General features: G+C 37.2%; 1 protein-coding gene across 4 annotated transcripts in view; it reads left to right on the forward strand.

The window, feature by feature from the left end:
• Proc-R (Proctolin receptor) overlaps window positions 1-19,685 on the forward strand; it is a 145,913-nt gene extending 126,228 nt beyond the window's left edge. For all 4 annotated transcript variants that reach the window (XM_090176986.1, XM_090176988.1, XM_090176987.1 and 1 more), the window contains one exon: window positions 17,328-19,685. In XM_090176986.1, the coding sequence (XP_090033112.1) occupies window positions 17,376-18,950 (1,575 nt within the window). In that variant the 5' untranslated portion in view covers window positions 17,328-17,375 and the 3' untranslated portion in view covers window positions 18,951-19,685. The remainder of the gene's footprint in view (window positions 1-17,327) is intronic.
• The last annotated feature ends 921 nt before the right edge of the window (window positions 19,686-20,606 follow it).

Here is a 20,606-nt window from a genome sequence, read left to right on the forward strand (position 1 = left end):
TCTTTTTGTTGGCTCGAAGGCCTATTGGTACGAGCTATTTGTAAGTTTTAAAATTTCTTCAAAGTTTAGGGTTTAGGTTTTCATAATGGACTATTCTACTCATTCGCGTATTTCATCACTCTTTGCAATGCAGTCCATAGCCGTGGTTCCTCTTCACTTAGTATTCATTTATACTTCGAGAGAATGCCTATTGAGACGATCTTTGTCGAATTTTCCTTCAATCTTCAGATGTACGTTTTAGGGGCCCAATGAGAGGACTGCCGGATTTAGATTTATTTTAGGGCAAAGGAGCTTATTTTTCAAGCCATGCTAAAAATCGTCTCGACATAGTCATTCTCCCGAAGTATTCGCGATCGAAAGCCGCGCCCTCTTCTGGTTACCGTCGAAAACTAGATAGATAGCAATTTTGCAGTCAATAGCTTAAGCACTGTTATTGGTACGCAATTACGCGTGTTAGTGGGTCACGGTGGATGAAATAGAAGTGAGAAAAGAAAAAGATTTTTACACGGTTTTAGTGTTCTACTGGGTAACACAGAGCAATTACGTCACGAGTGGTGGGGGGAGGAAAAACGTCACCATTGCGCGCATCAATCGCGTCGGAAGGAGCTTACTGTTCGAGCGTGAGGTGTGGATTGGGAGCAACGCTAAAAACTGTCTCGATATTCGCTAGCGAAACGGGTATAGGCGGCGCCGCAGTCGCTACCCCTGCAGCTTGATTTGTCTGCGTACTTTGTTGATCAACGATTAATATGGCGGATTGTAGGCGCAGAGGTACCTTTGTAGTAATACTGCCCTTAAAAATATTACAATTCGAGTAAATGGTATATACACCTTTGTTAATACGAAACATTCGAACACGCTTTAAAAAATATGCTAAAATCGTTAGTAAAATGTTTTAATTGATGTTATAAAACGCGCATTTTCGCATAACGCCATTACCCGTATCACCCAAATATAGTTCTAGGCAGTGTGACTAGGTGGCGCAGCTGTAGTTTTCGGTGGCGAATAGTCACTCTCCCGAAGTCATTCTCGCGGTTCTAATTAAAGTTATCTAACTTATAGAATGGAAGCTTCGTGATGAAAACAAAACCTGATATCATCGAAATAAGCTAGATGTAGTGTATAGATGGCATCTTTCAGATCCATTCTTGGAAGGGTTTCTATGATGGTGCGCGGCGCTATAGTTAGCCCCGTAGTCTGCCTTTAGTTCCTTATTTTTATTTTGGGGATAAATGGCCATTGCGAGACGAGAGAATGGAGTGCTCAATTTATTTCAGCGCCAACGGGGAATTGTGAAAAATGGGCCCGACGCGTTCGCACTGACTTTTGGCGAAAGTGTCCGCGATTGCCCACCATTTCCAACACATACACTTCGAAATTATCACCTTTCGTATAACAAGTTTGTCCTAAAATCTTACGTTTTGAAATTGAGACTAGTGATCAAATATTACTTGATTCAATTAGGTACACTTTATACAATTGTGATCAAAATTGATTGGATTCAATTAGGTACATTTTAAACAATTGTGCTCAAATTTGATTTGATTAAATTAGGTACATTTTATACAATTGTTATCAAATTTTATTTGCTAGAATAGCACGGAAATAACATTCTGATCAAATATTATTAGATAAAATATCACTGAAATCACAGTCTTCTCATATAATATTTTATAAAATAGCACTCTATCAAATTGTGATCAAATATTTTTTGACAAAATTGCGCTTTAACAAATAGTGATAAAATGTTATTTGATAAAATAGCACTTTATCAAATTGTGATAAGTGATTTTATAAAATAGCACTTTATCAAATTGTGATCAATGATTTTATAAAATAGCACTTTATCAAATTGTGATCAATGATTTTATAAAATAGCACTTTATCAAATTGTGATCAATGATTTTTTAACATAGCCCTTTATCAAATTGTGCTAAAATATTACTAAATCAAATACCACTGAAATCACATTCTGATCCAATTTTATTTCATTCAGTATTATTTTATCAAATTCTGATCAAATAACAATTGATAAGAACAATATGAGCAGTTAGCTGCACTTTAATTTTATTTCATTTGATCAAATACCACATCATTATATTGTCTTTAAATTGTATTCGATCAAATACCACATCATTATATTTTCTTTAAATTTCATTTGATCAAATACCACTTTATGAAATTGTGAAATAGTATTAAATCACATTATGATCAAATTTGATTTTATTAAATTAAATTTAACTTACATAACATTCTGACCAAACTTAATTTGATTAAATATCACTTATATAAGTTATATCACATCATAATCTTATTTGGATTAAATTTAACTCACTTAACATTCTGACCAGACTTTATTTGAATACCACTTATATCACACTTATCTTATTTTGATTAAATTTAACTTACCGATCAATCTTTATTTGATTGAATTTAACTTACCGATCAATCTTATTTGATTGAATTTAACTTACCGATCAATCTTTATTTGATTGAATTTAAATTACCGATCAATCTTTATTTGATTGAATTTAAATTACCAATCAAACTATTTTGTTTAAATAACACTTATATGGCATACCGATCAAACTTTTTTGTTTAAATAACACTTATATGGCATACCGATCAAACTTTTTTGTTTAAATAACACTTATATGGCATACCGATCAAACTTTTTTGTTTAAATAACACTTATATGGCATACCGATCAAACGTTTTTGTTTAAATAACACTTATATGGCATACCAATCAAGCTTTTTTGTTTAAATAACACTTATATGGCATACCAATCAAACTTTTTTGTTTAAATAACACTTATATGGCATACCGATCAAACTTTTTTGTTTAAATAACACTTATATGGCATACCGATCAAACTTTTTGTTTAAATAACACTTATATGGTATACCAATCAAGCTTTTTTGTTTAAATAACACTTATATGGCATACCAATCAAACTTTTTTGTTTAAATAACACTTATATGACATACTGAGCTAACTTCATTTCATTAAATACCACTTATCACATTCAGATTAAATTTTATTTGATCCAGTAACATTTTACCACTATCAGATCAAATAATAATTGATTAAACAATTTTGGAACAACCATTTCCATAAGGGCTTATTGGTAAAATCTCAAAAGAAAAAACCTCTCCATTTTCTTTGGAAATAAAATGTATTCTCATTCGCGATGTCGAAAGTGGCTGTAAAATATTTTTGTTTTGTTTTGCTGGCAATTGAAGAGGTAGTTTTGACAAGGTGACCCGCGATAAAACGAGACGACGTTTGAATTAATTTGAAGTTACGTCTGTTCCGTCTGTTCGGTTTCGAGAGCCCCAACCCGCTTCGTTGATTCGTAAATCGTTTTCTCGAGTACATTTTCTGGCGTCCCAGTAATCCAAGACTGAGGATCTCAATCTTTCTTTTTCAGCTGATTCAGCTAGCACGCGAAATAAAGAGCGGTTTAAATAGTTTTCAATTGGGTTTCGCGATATTTTGATTTCAAACGGCTCTCCTTTAATAGCGGAAAGATTGCCTTTGTTCCCAATAAAAAATCATCCTTTATTTTTTTAAACTTTCTTTGTATTGATGCGTGTCTTTTAAATTTTAAATATATTGTAATATAAAAAACTTTCTCTGCGATTTCCCCAATTACCAAGAACCTATCGATGCATTTGAGAACAAACAAACGTTGAGTTGGGCGTGTGCTGGCGTGATCCACTAAAATATGAATAATAACAATAATAATCAGCTAGGCTAATACCCAAGGCACCACCGTAGGTCTAAGTCATCAAGCGACTTTTAAAGCCATTAATTCAGCTGTTTGGGTTATAATGCGTAGGAGGGTGGTGGCAAGCCCTGCATGCCACGTGAGCCAACAGCTCCCTACACTAACTATTACCGTTAACCTCAACATACTATTAAATGCATTCAATGTTAAAATGTTTAATATAAATAATACACATTGATAACAATGCGTTAAATATTAAAAAATTATATAAATTATATTAATATTATAATTTTTATATATAAACATTAAATATTTATTATTAAAAATGGTAAATTTCGAGTATTTTATAATATAACCATAAGTAACATAATAACAATAAGTATGACACTTCCTATTGCTTTAATGCTAATTTTCTAACCGAACCTTTTTCGGCACTGATACTATCTTCAAGCTGTGACTTGGACTCGCGACTTATCGTTTTGGATGACTACGTTTTGATAAAAATTTAAGCCAGAGCACGTTCTGGAGTCGCGAGGGGCTTTGGCTTACGCGTGATAAAAAAACATGAGCTCGTGGCGCCGAGAAAAACGTTTTTAATTTTTATCATTTTAACCTAATATTCCGTCTATCTATCGGAAACCAGACATTTCGGCTTAGCGGAAGTCTCGCATATTTTAGACACTAGAAGGCTCTGTGCTGAGAAAACATCTTGATTACGCAATAACTAAGAAAATCAGTTTGGTTGTAAATTTCGTTAATTGTCATACTTATAGTTATTGTGTTACTTATGATATAACTCATATGACGGTTTGCAGTATATGGTGATTATGACAATATGACTTATATTGCTCAACTAAGCAATTCGAAAAAGAGAATATCGTGGAATCAATTGATTGTTCGTTCTCTCTTGCTTCAATCTGTTCTTAAAACTATGTCTCATATAAATCCATCCAATGGTAGCCGCAACAAAATATGTTTAATCGCTGCTCTTTGATCTTAGTCATACGACGAAAAAGCTTTGTACGAAATGCAGAACCAAATTTTAAACGAATTTTGTTTGGTCTTAGAGAAAAGTTGAAGAAGCTTATTTTTATATTTGAAAAACTGTTTTGTACAATACTAAATTTACAAAATTATTGCACGACGGATACTTCATGGTTCAATATTTTATTAAAATTAAAGGTTTACGCTAGCTTTCGGGTCGAAACCCCTCTTCAGGCGTTCTGTTTACAATGATTCTAAAATCTAAATTCAATTTACATTTCTCTTATCAGTGTATATTTTTTAATTTTTAATTTTAATTTTTAATTTTTAAAAACATTTAGTTTTTTAAAATTTAGTATTTTTTTAAAAAAAAAAATTTTAATTTTTTTTTTTTAAATTTTTTATTTTAAAACACCCCAATTGTTTATACTAATTTTTCCTTTATCTAAATTTAATTGTCCTAGGTTTTTTATAGCTATTGCTTCTTTAAATTGTCTTTTATAATATTGTGGTTCTTTAGTTATAATTTCCACTTCGTCAAACTTTATGTCGTGTCCTTTTGTTTTCCAAACGTGGTTCGCGATTCCGTTGTGTTGTTCTCCTAATTTTATACATTTTTTATGGTCTTTTATTCTTACTGCTAATTTTCGTTTCGTTTCGCCTATGTATGACATATTACAATCACATGATATTTTGTAGACAACACAGGTTTCATTGTTTTTATCAATTTTAGGTCTATTTTTAATTAAGGTGGAAGCTAGAGTTTCCGACCTTTTGCTTTTTAAGTTAATGTTAATATTTTTTAATTGTCTATTTGTTTTTTCAGTTATGCCTTTTTTATATGGTAGACTTAAATTATTCACAATTTTTTCATTTTTACGTTCTAAAAATTCACGTTTTACAATATGCGAATTAAAAATGTCATCAATCAAATTTTTAGGATAATTACATTTTTGTAATTGGTTAGAAAATATTTCTTTATCTTTTAATGGTTCATCTGAAATTAAATATTTATGTTTTGTACAAAGTTGTGACTTTCTTTACTCGATTGAGCACGGTACAAAATTTTTATTTTGGAAATACAAAATTCGGAACGCAGTTACATGTTATACATTATTTAATATATTCCCGATTTTTTTTCGAAGCAATGACTTCCAGGTTTTTTTACTGATTCGAAAATAATCTTCAATTTAAAAGACTTCAATTAAAAATTTCCAGATTTCTTTTGTCGAAGAAATCATTTCCGGTAATTTTTATTGCTTATCAAAAATCTACCCTTTTTTGTCAAAGCCATTATTTCCAGTATTTTATGCTGGTTACCAAATAATAAATAGTAATATTTTATTTTTAAGATTTACCGATTTTATGGAAGATTATTTTCTATAAGTTTTAATTTCAAGTAGAGTTGTAAGTCGGATAATTTTCCGGAAAATTATCGAGGCCTTTTTTTCGCAAAAGGTTTCGTATTTTTAAGAAAAAGAAAAAATAGGTTTTCATTCCATGATGATGATTATTATTATTATTATTATTATTATTCGCATATTGAAATTTTGCGGCATTTTCGCCTCCTTTTGTCGAATTCGAAAGTAAAACTAAACCTCTAGAGTCTGATCAAGCCTAAAATAAAAACCCTTAAAAAGTAATACATTTAATTTTTCCGGCAAATTAACAACTCTAATTTCAAGGATTTCCTATGATTTAGAAATATTTAAAAAAAATTTTAGATATTAATATTTTTTTTTGTAAATGTTCATCAAATTTCTCGAGCAGGGCTAGCCCCTCGATTATTCATGACACCTTTGAAACGTAGACGTACTATTACTAAAACCCCCCAAAAATCCGGATCTGGGCATACTTTTATAGTGGCGGCTAGAAACTGGGACTCATGTTTCCGACCTTCTTCCGGAATTACAAGATAGAGAACCCAGTCTTTCACTTTTACGTTGTCGTCCAAGGCCATAAAATATACATACGCGTATTTAGTTTGTGAAAACAAACGCCTTGATTCCTTCGTCCGCTAGATGGCGGTTATTAGACCCGCGCGCGCTGTTAATGTTTTGGGAGCGACATACAGCGAAGATAAATGTCACATGAGGCGCTTTTTTGTTTGCTCACTCTATTCATTTTGATCTATTGGCTTCAATATTGCGTTACCCTTCAAAACTGTTTTTTCCCGGTACTACCGACATCTAGTGGACGCTCGTGTCAAAAACCTTTGAACTATAAGCGGTATATAACTAAGACTGGATTTATTTATCACTAAAGCGTGGAACACACATACGTAAAAATATCACGGAAACGTAAACGTATTTTTTAGCGAACTGAAAAGTTTTTAACTTTTTCCACCGTAAAATATTTTACGCTCCTAATCAGTCAATAGGTGTTCGCGTTTTTTAAATCTCGCATCTTTTCAAATCGTTAGTGACACGTATTTTCGGACGCAATATTTTTACGATTTCAAATTACGTTAAAATTAATTGACCGATTTCAAATTAAGTGAAAATTAATTGAACGATTTCCAATGACGTTTAAATTAATTGACCTATTTCAAATTACGTTAAAATTAATTGACCGATTTCAAACTACGTTAAAATTAATTGACCGATTTCAAATTACGTTAAAATTAATTAACTGATTTCAAATGACGGTTAAATTAATTGACCTATTTCAAATTACGTTAAAATTAATTGACCGATTTCAAACTACGTTAAAATTAATTGACCGATTTCAAATTACGTTAAAATTAATTAACTGATTTCAAATGACGGTTAAATTAATTGACCGATTTCAAACTACGTTAAAATTAATTGACCGATTTCAAATTACGTTAAAATGAATTGAACGATTTCCAATGACGGTTAAATTAATTGACCGATTTCAAATGACGGTTAAATTAATTGACCAATTTCAAATGACGGTTAAATTAATTGACCAATTTCAAATGACGGTTAAATTAATTGACCGATTTCAAATGACGTTTAAATTAATTGACCTATTTCAAATTACGTTAAAATTAATTGACCGATTTCAAACTACGTTAAAATTAATTGACCGATTTCAAATTACGTTAAAATTAATTGACCGATTTCAAATTACGTTAAAATTATTAACTGATTTCAAATTACGTTAAAATTAATTGACCGATTTCAAACTGCGTTAAAATTAATTGACCGATTTCAAACTACGTTAAAATTAATTAACTGATTTCAAATGACGGTTAAATTAATTGACCGATTTCAAACTACGTTAAAATTAATTGACCGATTTCAAAATTAAATTTTTCCATGCTTCTGAGAGTTATCTCGTTGTCTTGGGCCATCGCTGCTGGGGAAGGTAGGGATGGGTCTTCCTCTCTCGCGTTTTCCGAATTCTCCGAAAGTGGCGACCTCTGACCCGAAGGGTTAAGCGCGGGGTAAAATCACCGGCGAGGCTTACTATTGCCCCACAGTGAGTCCGCGGGCTTCCTTCTCCAGCCAATTAGGCTGGAGAAAGCTAGCGTCATCCAAGTATATTAAGGGCGTCGAGACACTGTCACACTGGACGTCAATATTTGTGGTTCCAAAGAGCGACACAGAAAGTCGTTTGATTATCTCTTCTAGAGAACTTCTTTTGTAGCCACTGTGCCTTGTATAAATTGGTAAATGGATATTATTATAAATGAGAGTATTTTACAGTTAGACTCTCGTACATGATTTAATCATAAGTCGACAATTTGATGCTGCGTATGCTTCCGCGGTTCGGCAGGAAATTCGCGTCCTTTGCCTGGATGGGTTCTTGTCTAATAAGAGATTTTAAATTAGTCAGGTACAATAAAAGATATTAGTATATTTTATGGTCTAGACTAAACTATCCCACAAGTCATTGCTGTGACACTTGAAATAACCGTAACATAAATATTTTTTTACATATATCATTATCAGTAATATCGTAAGTAACATAACGCTAATAAATGGGGTGGCAGAGTCGTTAGCGCTTTCACCTCGCAGCAAGAAGAGCCGGGTTTGATCCCAATTGGTAGCACTGGGTGAAAACTCGGATCTACTGCTTCCGCGTTGAGTTTGCAAGTTCTCTCCCCACTATTTAAAGGGGTTTTCTCCCGAGTTCTTCGGTTTTCCCCTTCCCATAAAAACTTGTCGAGGTTAACGGTAATAGTGAGTGTAAGGAGCTGTTGACTCGCGTGGCATGAAGGACTTGCATTGTAACCCGGCCACCTGTTTATAGGCATTATAAGTCGCTAGATGACTTAGGGCTAAGGTGGTGACTTGGGTATTAGCCTAGTTGATAATTATTATTATTATTAAAAGTATGACGATGAGCGAAAAATTATCACCGAACAGGGTAAAGCGCAGAGTCCCTTAGCGTCTATGGCCATGGCGAAATATGCTACTTATATCAAGGCCGATAATCAGTGTCGTAAATAACGGCGGCGCAGGGCCCCGAAGATAAGGAGTCCCAGAAAATAGTCTCCGTGAAAAGAAGAGCCCCCGTAAAAGCTTGAGCGGGAGGGCCCCAGAGACTTTAAGTTACGACACTACGAGAAGGTCAGTGTCGAAAAAAGGTTCGGGTAAAAACATAAGCATTGAAACAATAGGAAGTGTCATACTTATTGGCATTACGTCGCTTATGGTTATATAAATTATTTTGGTTACAATTTAGCATTTTCATCGTACATTATAAGGTACGAAAGAAGAAAGCAAATGGGTCTAAAAGGGGATTTTCGGGAGATATTTGAAGCTTTCGGTGCCATTATACCCTCGAAAAAGACACCGTGGACCGAGTAAATGGAGCATCTTTGTGGCGGGCATCGCTCCAAGACGCGAAACGGAGATAAAAGGATCTTCGTCGGCGGGGCCTCTTCCGCGAAAGATCTCTTCTGATCAAAGAGGCCAAGCTTACATTTTTTGTCTTTCCGCTCCCAGAGAGTTTCATCGCGCTACAAAGATCAGAAATGGACCCCTTTATTGATGTATATCCTGCCGCAGAGACGAATCTCTGAAGACAGATACGCCGAGGCTCGTCGTCCCTATTTTCTTACCTACTCGAAGGTGTGTTTATTTTTCTAGACACGATAAATACCCAATATCGTATTTCCCACTCTCTAACTTTCTTTATTTAGAAAATATTGGCGGGGTGGCGGAGTGGTTATCACTTTCGCCTCGCGGAAAGAGGAGCCAGGTTCTATCCAGGAACAATTCCGCCCGCCTTGAGTTTGCAAGTGAAAGCGGTTTTTCCCCGAGTTCTTCGGTTTCCCCTTTACCAAAAAACCTGTTGAGATGAACGGTAATAGTAGTGGTAAAAGTGTTGGGTGACTTGAAGGACTCGCCACTACCCTCCTACGCGATACAACCCGATCATTTGAATTAATAAGGCATTAAAATTCTCAAGTTGGCTCGGGCCAAACTTCCAGAGATCAAGTTTTCATGAAATCATTCAAAACCCCATTTACTTATCAAATATTTGTTTTCTAGCCACGTCGAATATTTAAAACTTCGAATAGTTTGGTTGAATATTTTTAAATGAACAAGATGTCACGGACATATAAAATTAAGTACACACAATTCCGCCGATGTATTATATATATTTTTAATTCAAATTTCAAAATGAAAATCGACAAAAAGCACTAAAATATGCAAATGACCAACTTCTTGGGCTCCAATATGAAATAAAAATAACTAGGCTTCCCTTGGTAGCCTAACTGATTATTATTATTATTATTATTTACCATTTTACTACAAAGAAAGTTATGCCCGAACGGTGGGGGCGGATACGTGCCAAGTGAAAGTAGTACACACAAATCCCTTGGGGATTATCTGTAAAAAAACAGTGCTGGCCAGTTAACTGATTTAGTTGTAGTTTTACTTTGCTGTTCCAAAGTATTCCCAAACACAACAAGGGTTAATAATTTAGCAAATAAGAAAAATATTAAAAACCAGCTCGTTTGTTGGCTTTGAAAATAAACATTCAACGAAAAGCCCACAGTTATTCGACCAGTTTTGCAAACTGTTTCAAATACCAAATATTTTCTACCTTCTTTTCGAATATTCGACTATTTGATAGAGAAAACAAATATTCGCAAACATTTTAGACGAATCGAATTATTTACTTTGGATATTTGATCGAATTATTCGGAGTAACCAAATATTTTATACACCCCAAAAATAAAGTTGAAAAATAAATTTGACACTTAAAGGGCCACAACACCGTTTGAAATATGTGGGTGAAAATATAGTAGCTCCTCCTCTTTCGTACCTCGTGATCCGGACAATCACATTCTGAAATTTTTTCAGTCTAATCTTGTAAAACTTAGTCGTTAAACTACTCTTTATTTTTCATTTTATCGGCTTTTTGTTAAAAAATTGACATAATAAAGTTTCTCTACACGCTTTTGAGGGCTGGCTTACCTTGTCTATCAATATGAAAATATTGTATTGGTAAATTAGCCCAATCCATAAATGATAGAAAAAAATCTCTGAAATTACCAATTTTGATACACGTACAGTGTAGCCGATGCCACCGCTGCCGTTTTCCACACAACTCTCCAATAATTAGGCTTAGAAGGACCAGGGATATCTAAATCGAAAGGAGATAGCATGCCCTCGGTAGCCCAAATGTTTGAGATAGGGGGGTCATTTGCCCATTTTAGTGCTCTTGGCGATATTCGACCAGCGGCGTAGCAACCAGGGGGACAAGGGGACAATGTTCCCTCCTAAATTTTCTACTAGGGGACAACCTGTGTTGGTCACCCCCCCCCCCCCCTAAAATATTGTTAATTTGTATTTACAGCGATTATGTCATGAGAGTCCACATTTCAAATTTTGGAATATGCTTTCGATTTTTGGTCAAATTGAAATAAAATTTCCAAATATTTGTCCACTTTTATAATATCATATATTGTGGAGCGCCTCGCTCGCTTCGCTCGTTCGGCATGTGAGGCTCGCTTCGCTCGCAATGTACCCCCCAAATTCAAAAACTTTCCTACGCCCCTGTATTTTACTTTAAATCTAGCTACTTTTTTAAATTAAGACCGACTTGGTTGAAAATTATACGTTTTCGGTTGCATTCAGAAATTTTAATTTGAAGTGAGATTTTTGGCCAATTAGCGGGACCTCACAACCAGCGTACGCACTATTGTCATATTTGAATTTCGTACCATTTTATTAACTCGTTCGCATTCGCTAACCAGGTAAATCGAAAAATTAGTTTTGTCTAAAAATTAAATGAAATTAACGCGTTCGCGTTTCACTACATTATTTCCGAAATTCGTTTTCGATAAAATTCCTCTTTGCTTTGTTAAGTTAATATACAAGATGATTAAAAATTTGTTCAAATTTAAATTTAATATTTAAAATATATTTATTACATCGGGGGATTGTGTGTACTTAAATGTGCGTGTCGCATTTAATTCCTAATAAACCAGGTCGGATAATCTGGTAAGAATCCCAGACAGATTAAGCCCACGCTAGAAAACGCACAGAGTAAATATATAATGTAATATGACTGCGCTTATTAAAGCTATACTTCTACCCTTCTACACACCCTTACTCTTAAAGGGCCTTCTGGTTTTAAATGTAGCTTTTACTTCACTCTCTCTTACCTGACGTGCTAAGACTAAAATAAAGCTGTCTTGTGACGTAAGAGTAAAAAATTTTATTTTCTAATTTTTATTCGTTTTATAGAATCATCATTTTATTGCCATTTTAAAATTTAGGACTGGTTTTGGCGCCGACGCAAACAAACAAATATTAGGCCTAATGAAGACTCAAAAGTCGACAGTCACTATTTGTTTGGGCCCAGTGAAAAGCAGCCTTGAATAATTTGCGAGTAAAATCCTTCGTTACAATATAAAATAGCCAATAGATAAATCTATTGTCCACGACGTTGGCGCGAGATTGATTCCTTAATTTTTCATATCCTTTTGACAAGTCCTAACGTGTCTTTCGCAACAAACGCCTGAGCCTGTTTCTCGTTCCTTCGGCGCACGCGGGCGCTCTCTCGCGTTTTGACAGTAAATGCTCCACGTACGTCTTAATCAAGGTCGTTTATTAAACTTGGCAGATAATTATAGAAATACATCCCGTCCATCTTTCGAGGTTTTAAAAGGGGACCTCCCCACCCCCGGAAAGCGTCGGATTTAAGAGATGCCACAACGGGTTGAGAAAGACAGTTCGCCGCGAATGTAGGAGCGGAACGAGAAAGGTCTATTTTTAATTCCGGGGAACAATTAGGGGTGAGCCCGAGGGGAATAAAAGAGGTGTCGTGGAAAATTAGACCTTTGCTGTTAATTGATGGAAGCAAAGTTTCGAAGACTTTTTCAGAGATAAAGGACTATTTTTCTTTCCCTATCTGTCCTTTTTAAATTGAGGATATATCTTGGCCTCCTAATTGCCCTACTACTATCTGGTTTCTTAAAGGGAGTATGAAATAAATCGAAAAATCGTCCGCTATAACGCACTATACGGTTTGTTTTTAACGTAACTAGCGCCAATCACCTTTAGCTTCCGTTAAACCTGCTGGCGGAAATGTCAAATTCATTGATCCACCAGAAAGGTGATGGTTCATACTAGTCCCTCTAACTTTCAATTTGCATTTTGTTGCGTGGTGGGTCTCAAGTCATTACTTTGCAAAACATTTTTCTGTCAATCTCGATAAAAAATATATTTTGACGTCCATGACGACAGGCGACCTTTTAGGGGGTCAAAAATTGAATTTTTGCGTCTTATTACAAATATGAAATTACATCAAATCTTAATCTTAGAGCCTCAAGATCCGAATTCTTGTTTGAATGGTATCGAACAATGGACATTGAAATTAAACGAATATAATTCCATTCCGTTGATTTATCGTTTTTTAATTCGAATAACCGAATAAAAAGGAAAATGTTCGTTACGGTAAAAGCCCGAATGATCGAACGCCAGTTGATCGACACTTTTTCAGTTTTTTCGTGGAATTTTTATATTGCCTCATTAGAAATGCAAGCTAAAGATTTTGCTTGTAAACCACTTCCATTGATAGCCCAATTTGCTGTACTAGTTACGAGGTCAGTGGAATACGATGTCACCAGGTACGCAGGGCCGGATTAACCAATAGGCCGAATAGGCCTGGGCCTAGGGCACCAAGCCTACAAGGGGCACCAAGAGGGTTCGAAAAAAATAAAAGTACAAAACTTGAATCATTTGCTTTTCACAAAATATCTTCCGGAATAATTTTAGTAAATGCGTCCACCCCTATGAACCAAAAACGTTTGATTGTCACATTCTCTGACGGACTGCCGTTTAGCCCCTGACGACATACTAAATATGGCAGCAAAATGAATTTTCCTTCTATTTCTCAATTATAAATTGAGGAAGCGCCAAGGGGGGCACCAAAATTAACTTGGGCCTAGGGCCCCATAAAGTCTTAATCCGGCCCTGTAGGTACGATTACAGGTGAAATTTTAGTATACTGGCTCTGCTCAAATAATAAGGTGTTCCTACGTGTTAGGTTAGGTTAGGTTAGGATTAAGTTGAGATCAGGTTAGGTCAGGTTAGGTGTAGGTTAGTTTAGGTTAAGGTTATGTTAGGTAAGGTTAGGGCAGGGCGGGTTAGGTTAGGTTACGGTTAGTCTTAGATTGGGTTAGGTTGGGGTTAGGTTTAGGCTGAGGTTAGGTTTAGGCTGAGGTTAGGTTAGGTTAATTTAGGTCAAGTTGGATTAGGTTAGGTTAGGTTATGGTTGGGTAAGGTTAGATTAGGTTAAGGTTAGGTTAGATTAGGTTAGGCTTAAATCATGTTCTGCAACATTGTTGATTGTAGATATGACCACGAATCTTAGCCGAAAGGCCGATAGAAACTATTAATCACCATGGAAAAGAATCTTATATGCGTAACAAATCATGCTTTAGAACGATAAAGCACTATAATCTTCAGACCGGTAGATTAAATTTCGACGTTACCTGATAATTTAGTATTTCCAATATTTAAATATTTTTCCTAAATAAGACACTAATTGTATACAAAAGTTGTTTGAAAGTTTTAACGATAAAATCCCCAAAAAGCGCACAATTTGGCTGGAACCCGACAAACGGAAAATACTTAACAAACAGAAAATGTGTCGATCACTTGGTCTTTTCATCCATTTTTTATAACACTAATAAAAGGTGTCGATCAAATGGCGTTCGATCATTTGGCCCCAAATCGTTTATTACGACTATACTGAAGATGGCGGTATGCAGCAGAATTGGGCTTTCCCGGTTCTCTTTAATACAGGGCTTGACGCACACTCGTTCTCACCATGAATTAGTTTAACCCATGAATATTCAACTGGAATACCCTAGGTCACCTCCGTCGACGCGTGGGGCGGAGCCAATTTATAGTGACGTAGTGGAAGAAGACCTCCACTGTTATCTATAAGCAGTCGAAGATTTAGTTCCTAAAATGGTGCGTTATGGTTAGGTTCTCTTTTTTGCAGTATTGATCATGAATCTATTTGATTAAATTAAATATTAGTTTGATAAGTGGAAAAACATTTAAAAAATGTTTTTACGCTGGTACCATCATCGCAGCTCTTTTAGAGAAAGTTCGTCTGCTATTTACTCCCAATTAATCAGAGATGGGTGATACTCAGTTACTCACTTACTAAGAAGCAGATGAACATTCGTGCATTGCCAACGCTTCATCTCTCACGCTGGCTGTGAGGATGGTTTTGAAATCTCTACGTAATTATTATTCATTACTAATTAATTATTAATTTACGACCGAAAACTATCGATGCGCCCTCTTTGGTTCGCCATTAAAACCTAGATAGGTAACGGCTAAAGCAGACGCTATTAGTTTTTCCTCATCGCTATTCGTAAATTCGTTTTATAAATAATGATACTTGCATTTCAATATAATTTTTGCATCGTTTGCTTATAAGTTTATTTCAGAAAAAACGTTCTTATGACTTTTTAATTTGTCAGTAGCAGATAAGCCAGTAGTGTATTTTTTCGACAGAACTTGAGAGAAGCTTGCGTCGTTACGCCACCTAGACTCGTTTCGGTCGCGAATTAAAACTTAATTTTAATCACGTAAGATAAATTCAGCGGTTGTTTCATATTGTTTTTTTAAAGTTCGATTTCTTCACTTATGGGCGATAACTGTGCCATCTTCAGAAACTTTGACGAACAACGACTAGATCTTTTAAAAATCCCGAAAAAGCTCGTGCGAAGCAGCGCGCCCGTTTACAAGTAATTAGTTTTTGCGTCTTCCGCCGAGTGGGTAGGCGCTGATTTTATAACAAAACTAGCCAAGAAGCCCGCCTTACAGGCAGGCCCTCAGCTAGTTGTGTGTTCCGAGCTACTCCACCCCAGTAAGCCTCCCAAACCACATTTTCCCATGGAATAATTTTCGTGTCACCCTTTTCTCCATAGTCGAACCACCGCAGTAAGGCACCCTCCCCCTTTTGCCCATGCGAGAATTTCCGTGGCACCCTTTTCCCCATAGTCGAACCACCGCAGTAAGGCACCCTCCCCCCTTTACCCATGCGAGAATTTCCATGGCACCCTTTTCCCCATAGTCGAACCACCACAGTAAGGCTTCCTCTCTTTTTTCCCATGTGATAATTACCGTGGTACCCACCTCCCCATTTTCCCCATGTGATAATTACCGTGGTACACTTTTCCCCATAGTAGAACCACCCCAGTAAGGCCCTTCCCCCCCCCCCCTTTTGCCCATGTGATAATTACCGTGGTACCCCCACTCGGCTTTTCCCATGTGATAATTACCGTGGTACCCTCTCCCCCTTTTCTCCATGCGAGAATTTCCGTAGTACTCCCCTCCCCCTTACCATTGCGAGAATTTCCGTGGTATCCTTTTGCCCGCAAAAATAACTCAAACTCGCAGTCGTACCAAACCCCCCTGTACCCCTTTAAACCCCCGAGAGAGCCACGGGACTTTCAAATCGGAACGACCCCGAAATCCCCCGCTCCTCCTCGTTTCCGAAACTCGCAGGCCTTCTGAAACTACCCCATACGATTCCCCCACCCCCTCCGAAATTCGCGGCGGAAAGAGAGAAAATTTCGGATGTATTGCGTGTTGGGACAAACACGGCCCAACTCTCAGGGGCGACAGATTTTGAGAAAATAGATAGTCGAACCACCTCAGTAACGAAGCGAATGGCAGTCTCGGTTTCCCTCTGTTCCGCGGGTCGCTTTTTCCTCGCCGGCCCGCCTTGGCCTTCCTTACTGACTAACCAAAGCTCGAACGACGACGACGACGAAGTGGTTTTTATAATATAGATAACTATTTTTTAGCATTAACAGATATTTTACGTTTTTGTAAATGTTTTTTTATCAATTAGTGTCTTGTTGAAGTTTTAAAACGCAAAGAAGTAGAAATTTGTTATAGCTTCCCCTTTTAGAACGCTATTTTTATTTAATTTAGAAAGAGGTAGCCACTTTCCTGAAAAAATAATAATAAGAGTGCTCGCCAAGAATGAAAAACATCCTTGAAATAAGGGCTGTAGTTCTTCTCGAGAATGACCTCTTCTCTTCAAAAAGGGTCAAAAATAGCTGACCGCGTCATTCTTCTCAAATTAATGAGGTTCCTTCTGATGTATTCCGAAATTAATTGACTTCAGTTTTCTTTACTTTTCGCAGATGAAACACTGATACTCTGGTGGCTGATAGTATAAAAGAAATCGCAAGATGGCGTCTACGTCCGAAGTGGGTGTACTCGCGATGGAAGTGGCGGACTGCATTCTTGGCTCGAACATTTCTGGACTGTTAATGAACATTTTGTGCGCCAACGACAGCAACGCTACCGGCGGCGTGTCAAACGAAACGGTCAAGGCGATCGACCAAAGACTGTTGGAGTTTCGCGATCAGAGTAGGTTCTGGATTCAAAGAATTCTCGTTCCTCTAGTCATGATCATCGGCGTGATCGGAAACTCTGTCACCATTTTCATCATGACGAGAAGACGCATGCGCTCCTCGACGAACATTTACTTGGCCGCCCTGGCCATCTTCGATATGTTGTACCTAGTGTTCACGTTCGTGTTGTCCATCGCTCATTATCCCAGAGCGAAAACCTCGGACTATTACATTTACTGGAAGCTTCGTCCATTCGCTTTAATGTTGACGGACGCGTGCAGCAACACGTCCGTCTGGTTGACGGTGACGTTCACCTTCGAGCGCTTCATCGTGGTCACGCACCCGATCCGGGGCAAAGTCCTCTGCACGGAATCAAGGGCCAAAAAAGCCATTCTCTTCGTGGCTCTCTTTTGTTTCACGTGCACGCTGCCGACTCCCTTCGAGTGGGTCATCATTGAAGACGTCAACCAGCAAACTAACGACACGTTCTTTCGTCTGGATTTCTCCGATCTCGGCAAAAATAACTTGTACAAGACCATTTTCTACTGGTTCACCGTCGTCATGTTTATTTTCATTCCGCTCGTCCTGCTCGCCATTTTCAACTCTTTCCTCATTCGCTCCGTTCACATCTCGAAAAAAACTCGCAAAACCATGACGAGTCGTCGTGATTCCGCCAGGGATTCTTCGACCCAAGAGAACAAAATCACCGTCATGTTGATAGCGGTGGTGATCCTCTTCTTCGTCTGTCAACTGCCGACGGCCGTCATCTTACTGTACCACGTCTTCGCCGAGGTCGACGCCGACACCAACATGGGCATCATCATCTTGGGCCTGGGCAACGTGGCCAACTTTTTAATGGCCGTCAACGCCGCTGGCAATTTCCTCTTGTACTGCTTGCTTAGTCAAAAGTATCGACGTACTTTTTTACAAACATTCTGCCCGTGTCTGAAAGGAAAAATAACGAGACTTCACTCGGTGTACCAGCATACCGTCTACACCAACGTTGAAAACAGCAGTCCTACGGTACACAGAAGATCCGCTACGCGCAACAGCGTCGAGAAGATCAATCTGGACAACTTAACCGCGACGGACTACCGAAAAGCGTCGATGAACGACTGCTCTTCGATTCCGCCGAAGGGCGGTGACTGCGACAAACCACTTCCCGTCGAAAAAGAACGCGCGCTCTATTCGCAGAATTCCAGTAAAACCAATTGCTCGCCATCGACGAACAGTTTGCCCAGGAAAAAGCGACTCGTCAGCGTCATCCTGGACAAGTTGCGACGCAAATCGTGTTCGGAAAACGAATCTTCCCAAAACTGGTCAAACTTAAACAGGGAGAAGAGCTTGGTTCGGTCCGTGTCGGAAAAGTGGCCCACCAATAAAGGAGGAACCCATTTTAACTTTGACTAAAACACTCTCGTCTCTCTTCTTCTTTGTAAACGTCACACCCACCATACCGTTACGAATAAAGATTATAGCGTACAATCGCGACTCTATCACCTTTGAAGTATCCCATCTTCTACTGCCCTTCTTCGAGGAGCGATACGTTTGGCTGAATTTGGCGCCCATTACCGTGAAAACATTGAAGTGGCTATGGCAATACGAGTCGTCAGCGATGGAACGACGGGTAGGGGACACAACCAATTTGAAAACTTTTTCGTCCCCTCCCGTTCGTACTCAACGCGTTACGGATGGATATTTTAAAGAATAAAATAATAGACTTCCGGCACAATGTATAGCCACGCTTAATTTAGCAGCCGTGGGATTTTAGGTTTCAAGCGTTCGTTTCTGGTTCGTGGTGGTGGCCCGCGCATATCATTTAAGCTCAACGTCCTCATTCTGGGAAGTATTTCAAAACATTTAAAAAAAACCCCTTTGTTGTGAATAGGTTTATTATTATAGAAGCGTATTAAGATGTTCGTTAAAAACTAGAATATGTAATCAAATCGTTAAAACTATTTATCAAAAGAAATCGAGGTGAGAAAATCTATTAGTAGGCTTAAAAATGTGATTTCCTAAGCCGGCCAATCACGAGCTAAACTCGAAACGCTTATTTAAGAAATTGCATTTTCGGAGCCAGAGGCGGCGAGGGAGGGTTCTGTTGGAAAAGTGGTCAATCAGTGAATTAAATTGAATTAAAATAAATGTCGATTTCATTATTAAAATAGAATTCTAAGCTTACGTCACTGAAGTATTCTAAGCAAACTAATCTCAAGATAGTAAGATGAGGTTACAATCAATTTGAAGGTAGTTCCGGATTCCATTGCGAATATCTGCAAATCGGTTTTATTTACGAATTTGAAATTTCCAGGTCACATAGAGTGTGTAGGGGGAACACCTACTATGAAAATGTTGATGAGCTTGAGCCATGTCTTCAAGGTCATCCAAAAATTATCTCGATAACTGTAAGTGTTAGAAAGTTGGTTCCAATTAGAAAAGTATTCCACGTCGCGTATTAGGTCTAACTAGCTTGGACCCGATCAGATTTAACCAATAGGAAGCCGAGAAAATTGTTACTAAAATCACAAAGGTCGTAAAATAGAAAATTGAAAGAAAGCGCTAATACCTCGAAAACAAGTCGTGTTACATTATTATAAGTTATTTCTCAAGGTCATTTTCGAATGTCCTTGAAGACATGGTTCAAAGCTAATTGGACGAGAATGTGGTGATACGCATTTTTCTAATAGAAACCCAATGGATCGCGAGATAATTTTTCACGACCTTGAACCGCGTTTTCAAGGTCATAAAATTTTACAAACTTTAAAGACTCCCACCATGATGAGTTCGTCTAGAAAATTTCAATAATGTAACACGAATTGTTTTCGAGTTAATAGCGCTTTCTTGCAATTTTCCCTTTTACGACCTTTGTGATTTTAGTAAAACTTTTCTCGATCGGGTCAAAGCTATTTAGACATATTACGTGACGTGAAATACCTTTCTAATTGGAACCAACTTTCAAACACTTACGGTTCACGAGATAATTTTTGGATGACCTTGAAGACATGGTTCAAGGTCATCGACCTTTTCAAAGTAGGTGTTCCCCCTACACGCTCTATGCGACCTGAA

This window comes from Leiobunum rupestre, chromosome 6 (genome assembly GCF_980474605.1).
Source record: "Leiobunum rupestre chromosome 6, qqLeiRupe1.1.hap1, whole genome shotgun sequence".
NCBI classification, from domain to species: domain Eukaryota; kingdom Metazoa; phylum Arthropoda; class Arachnida; order Opiliones; family Sclerosomatidae; genus Leiobunum; species Leiobunum rupestre.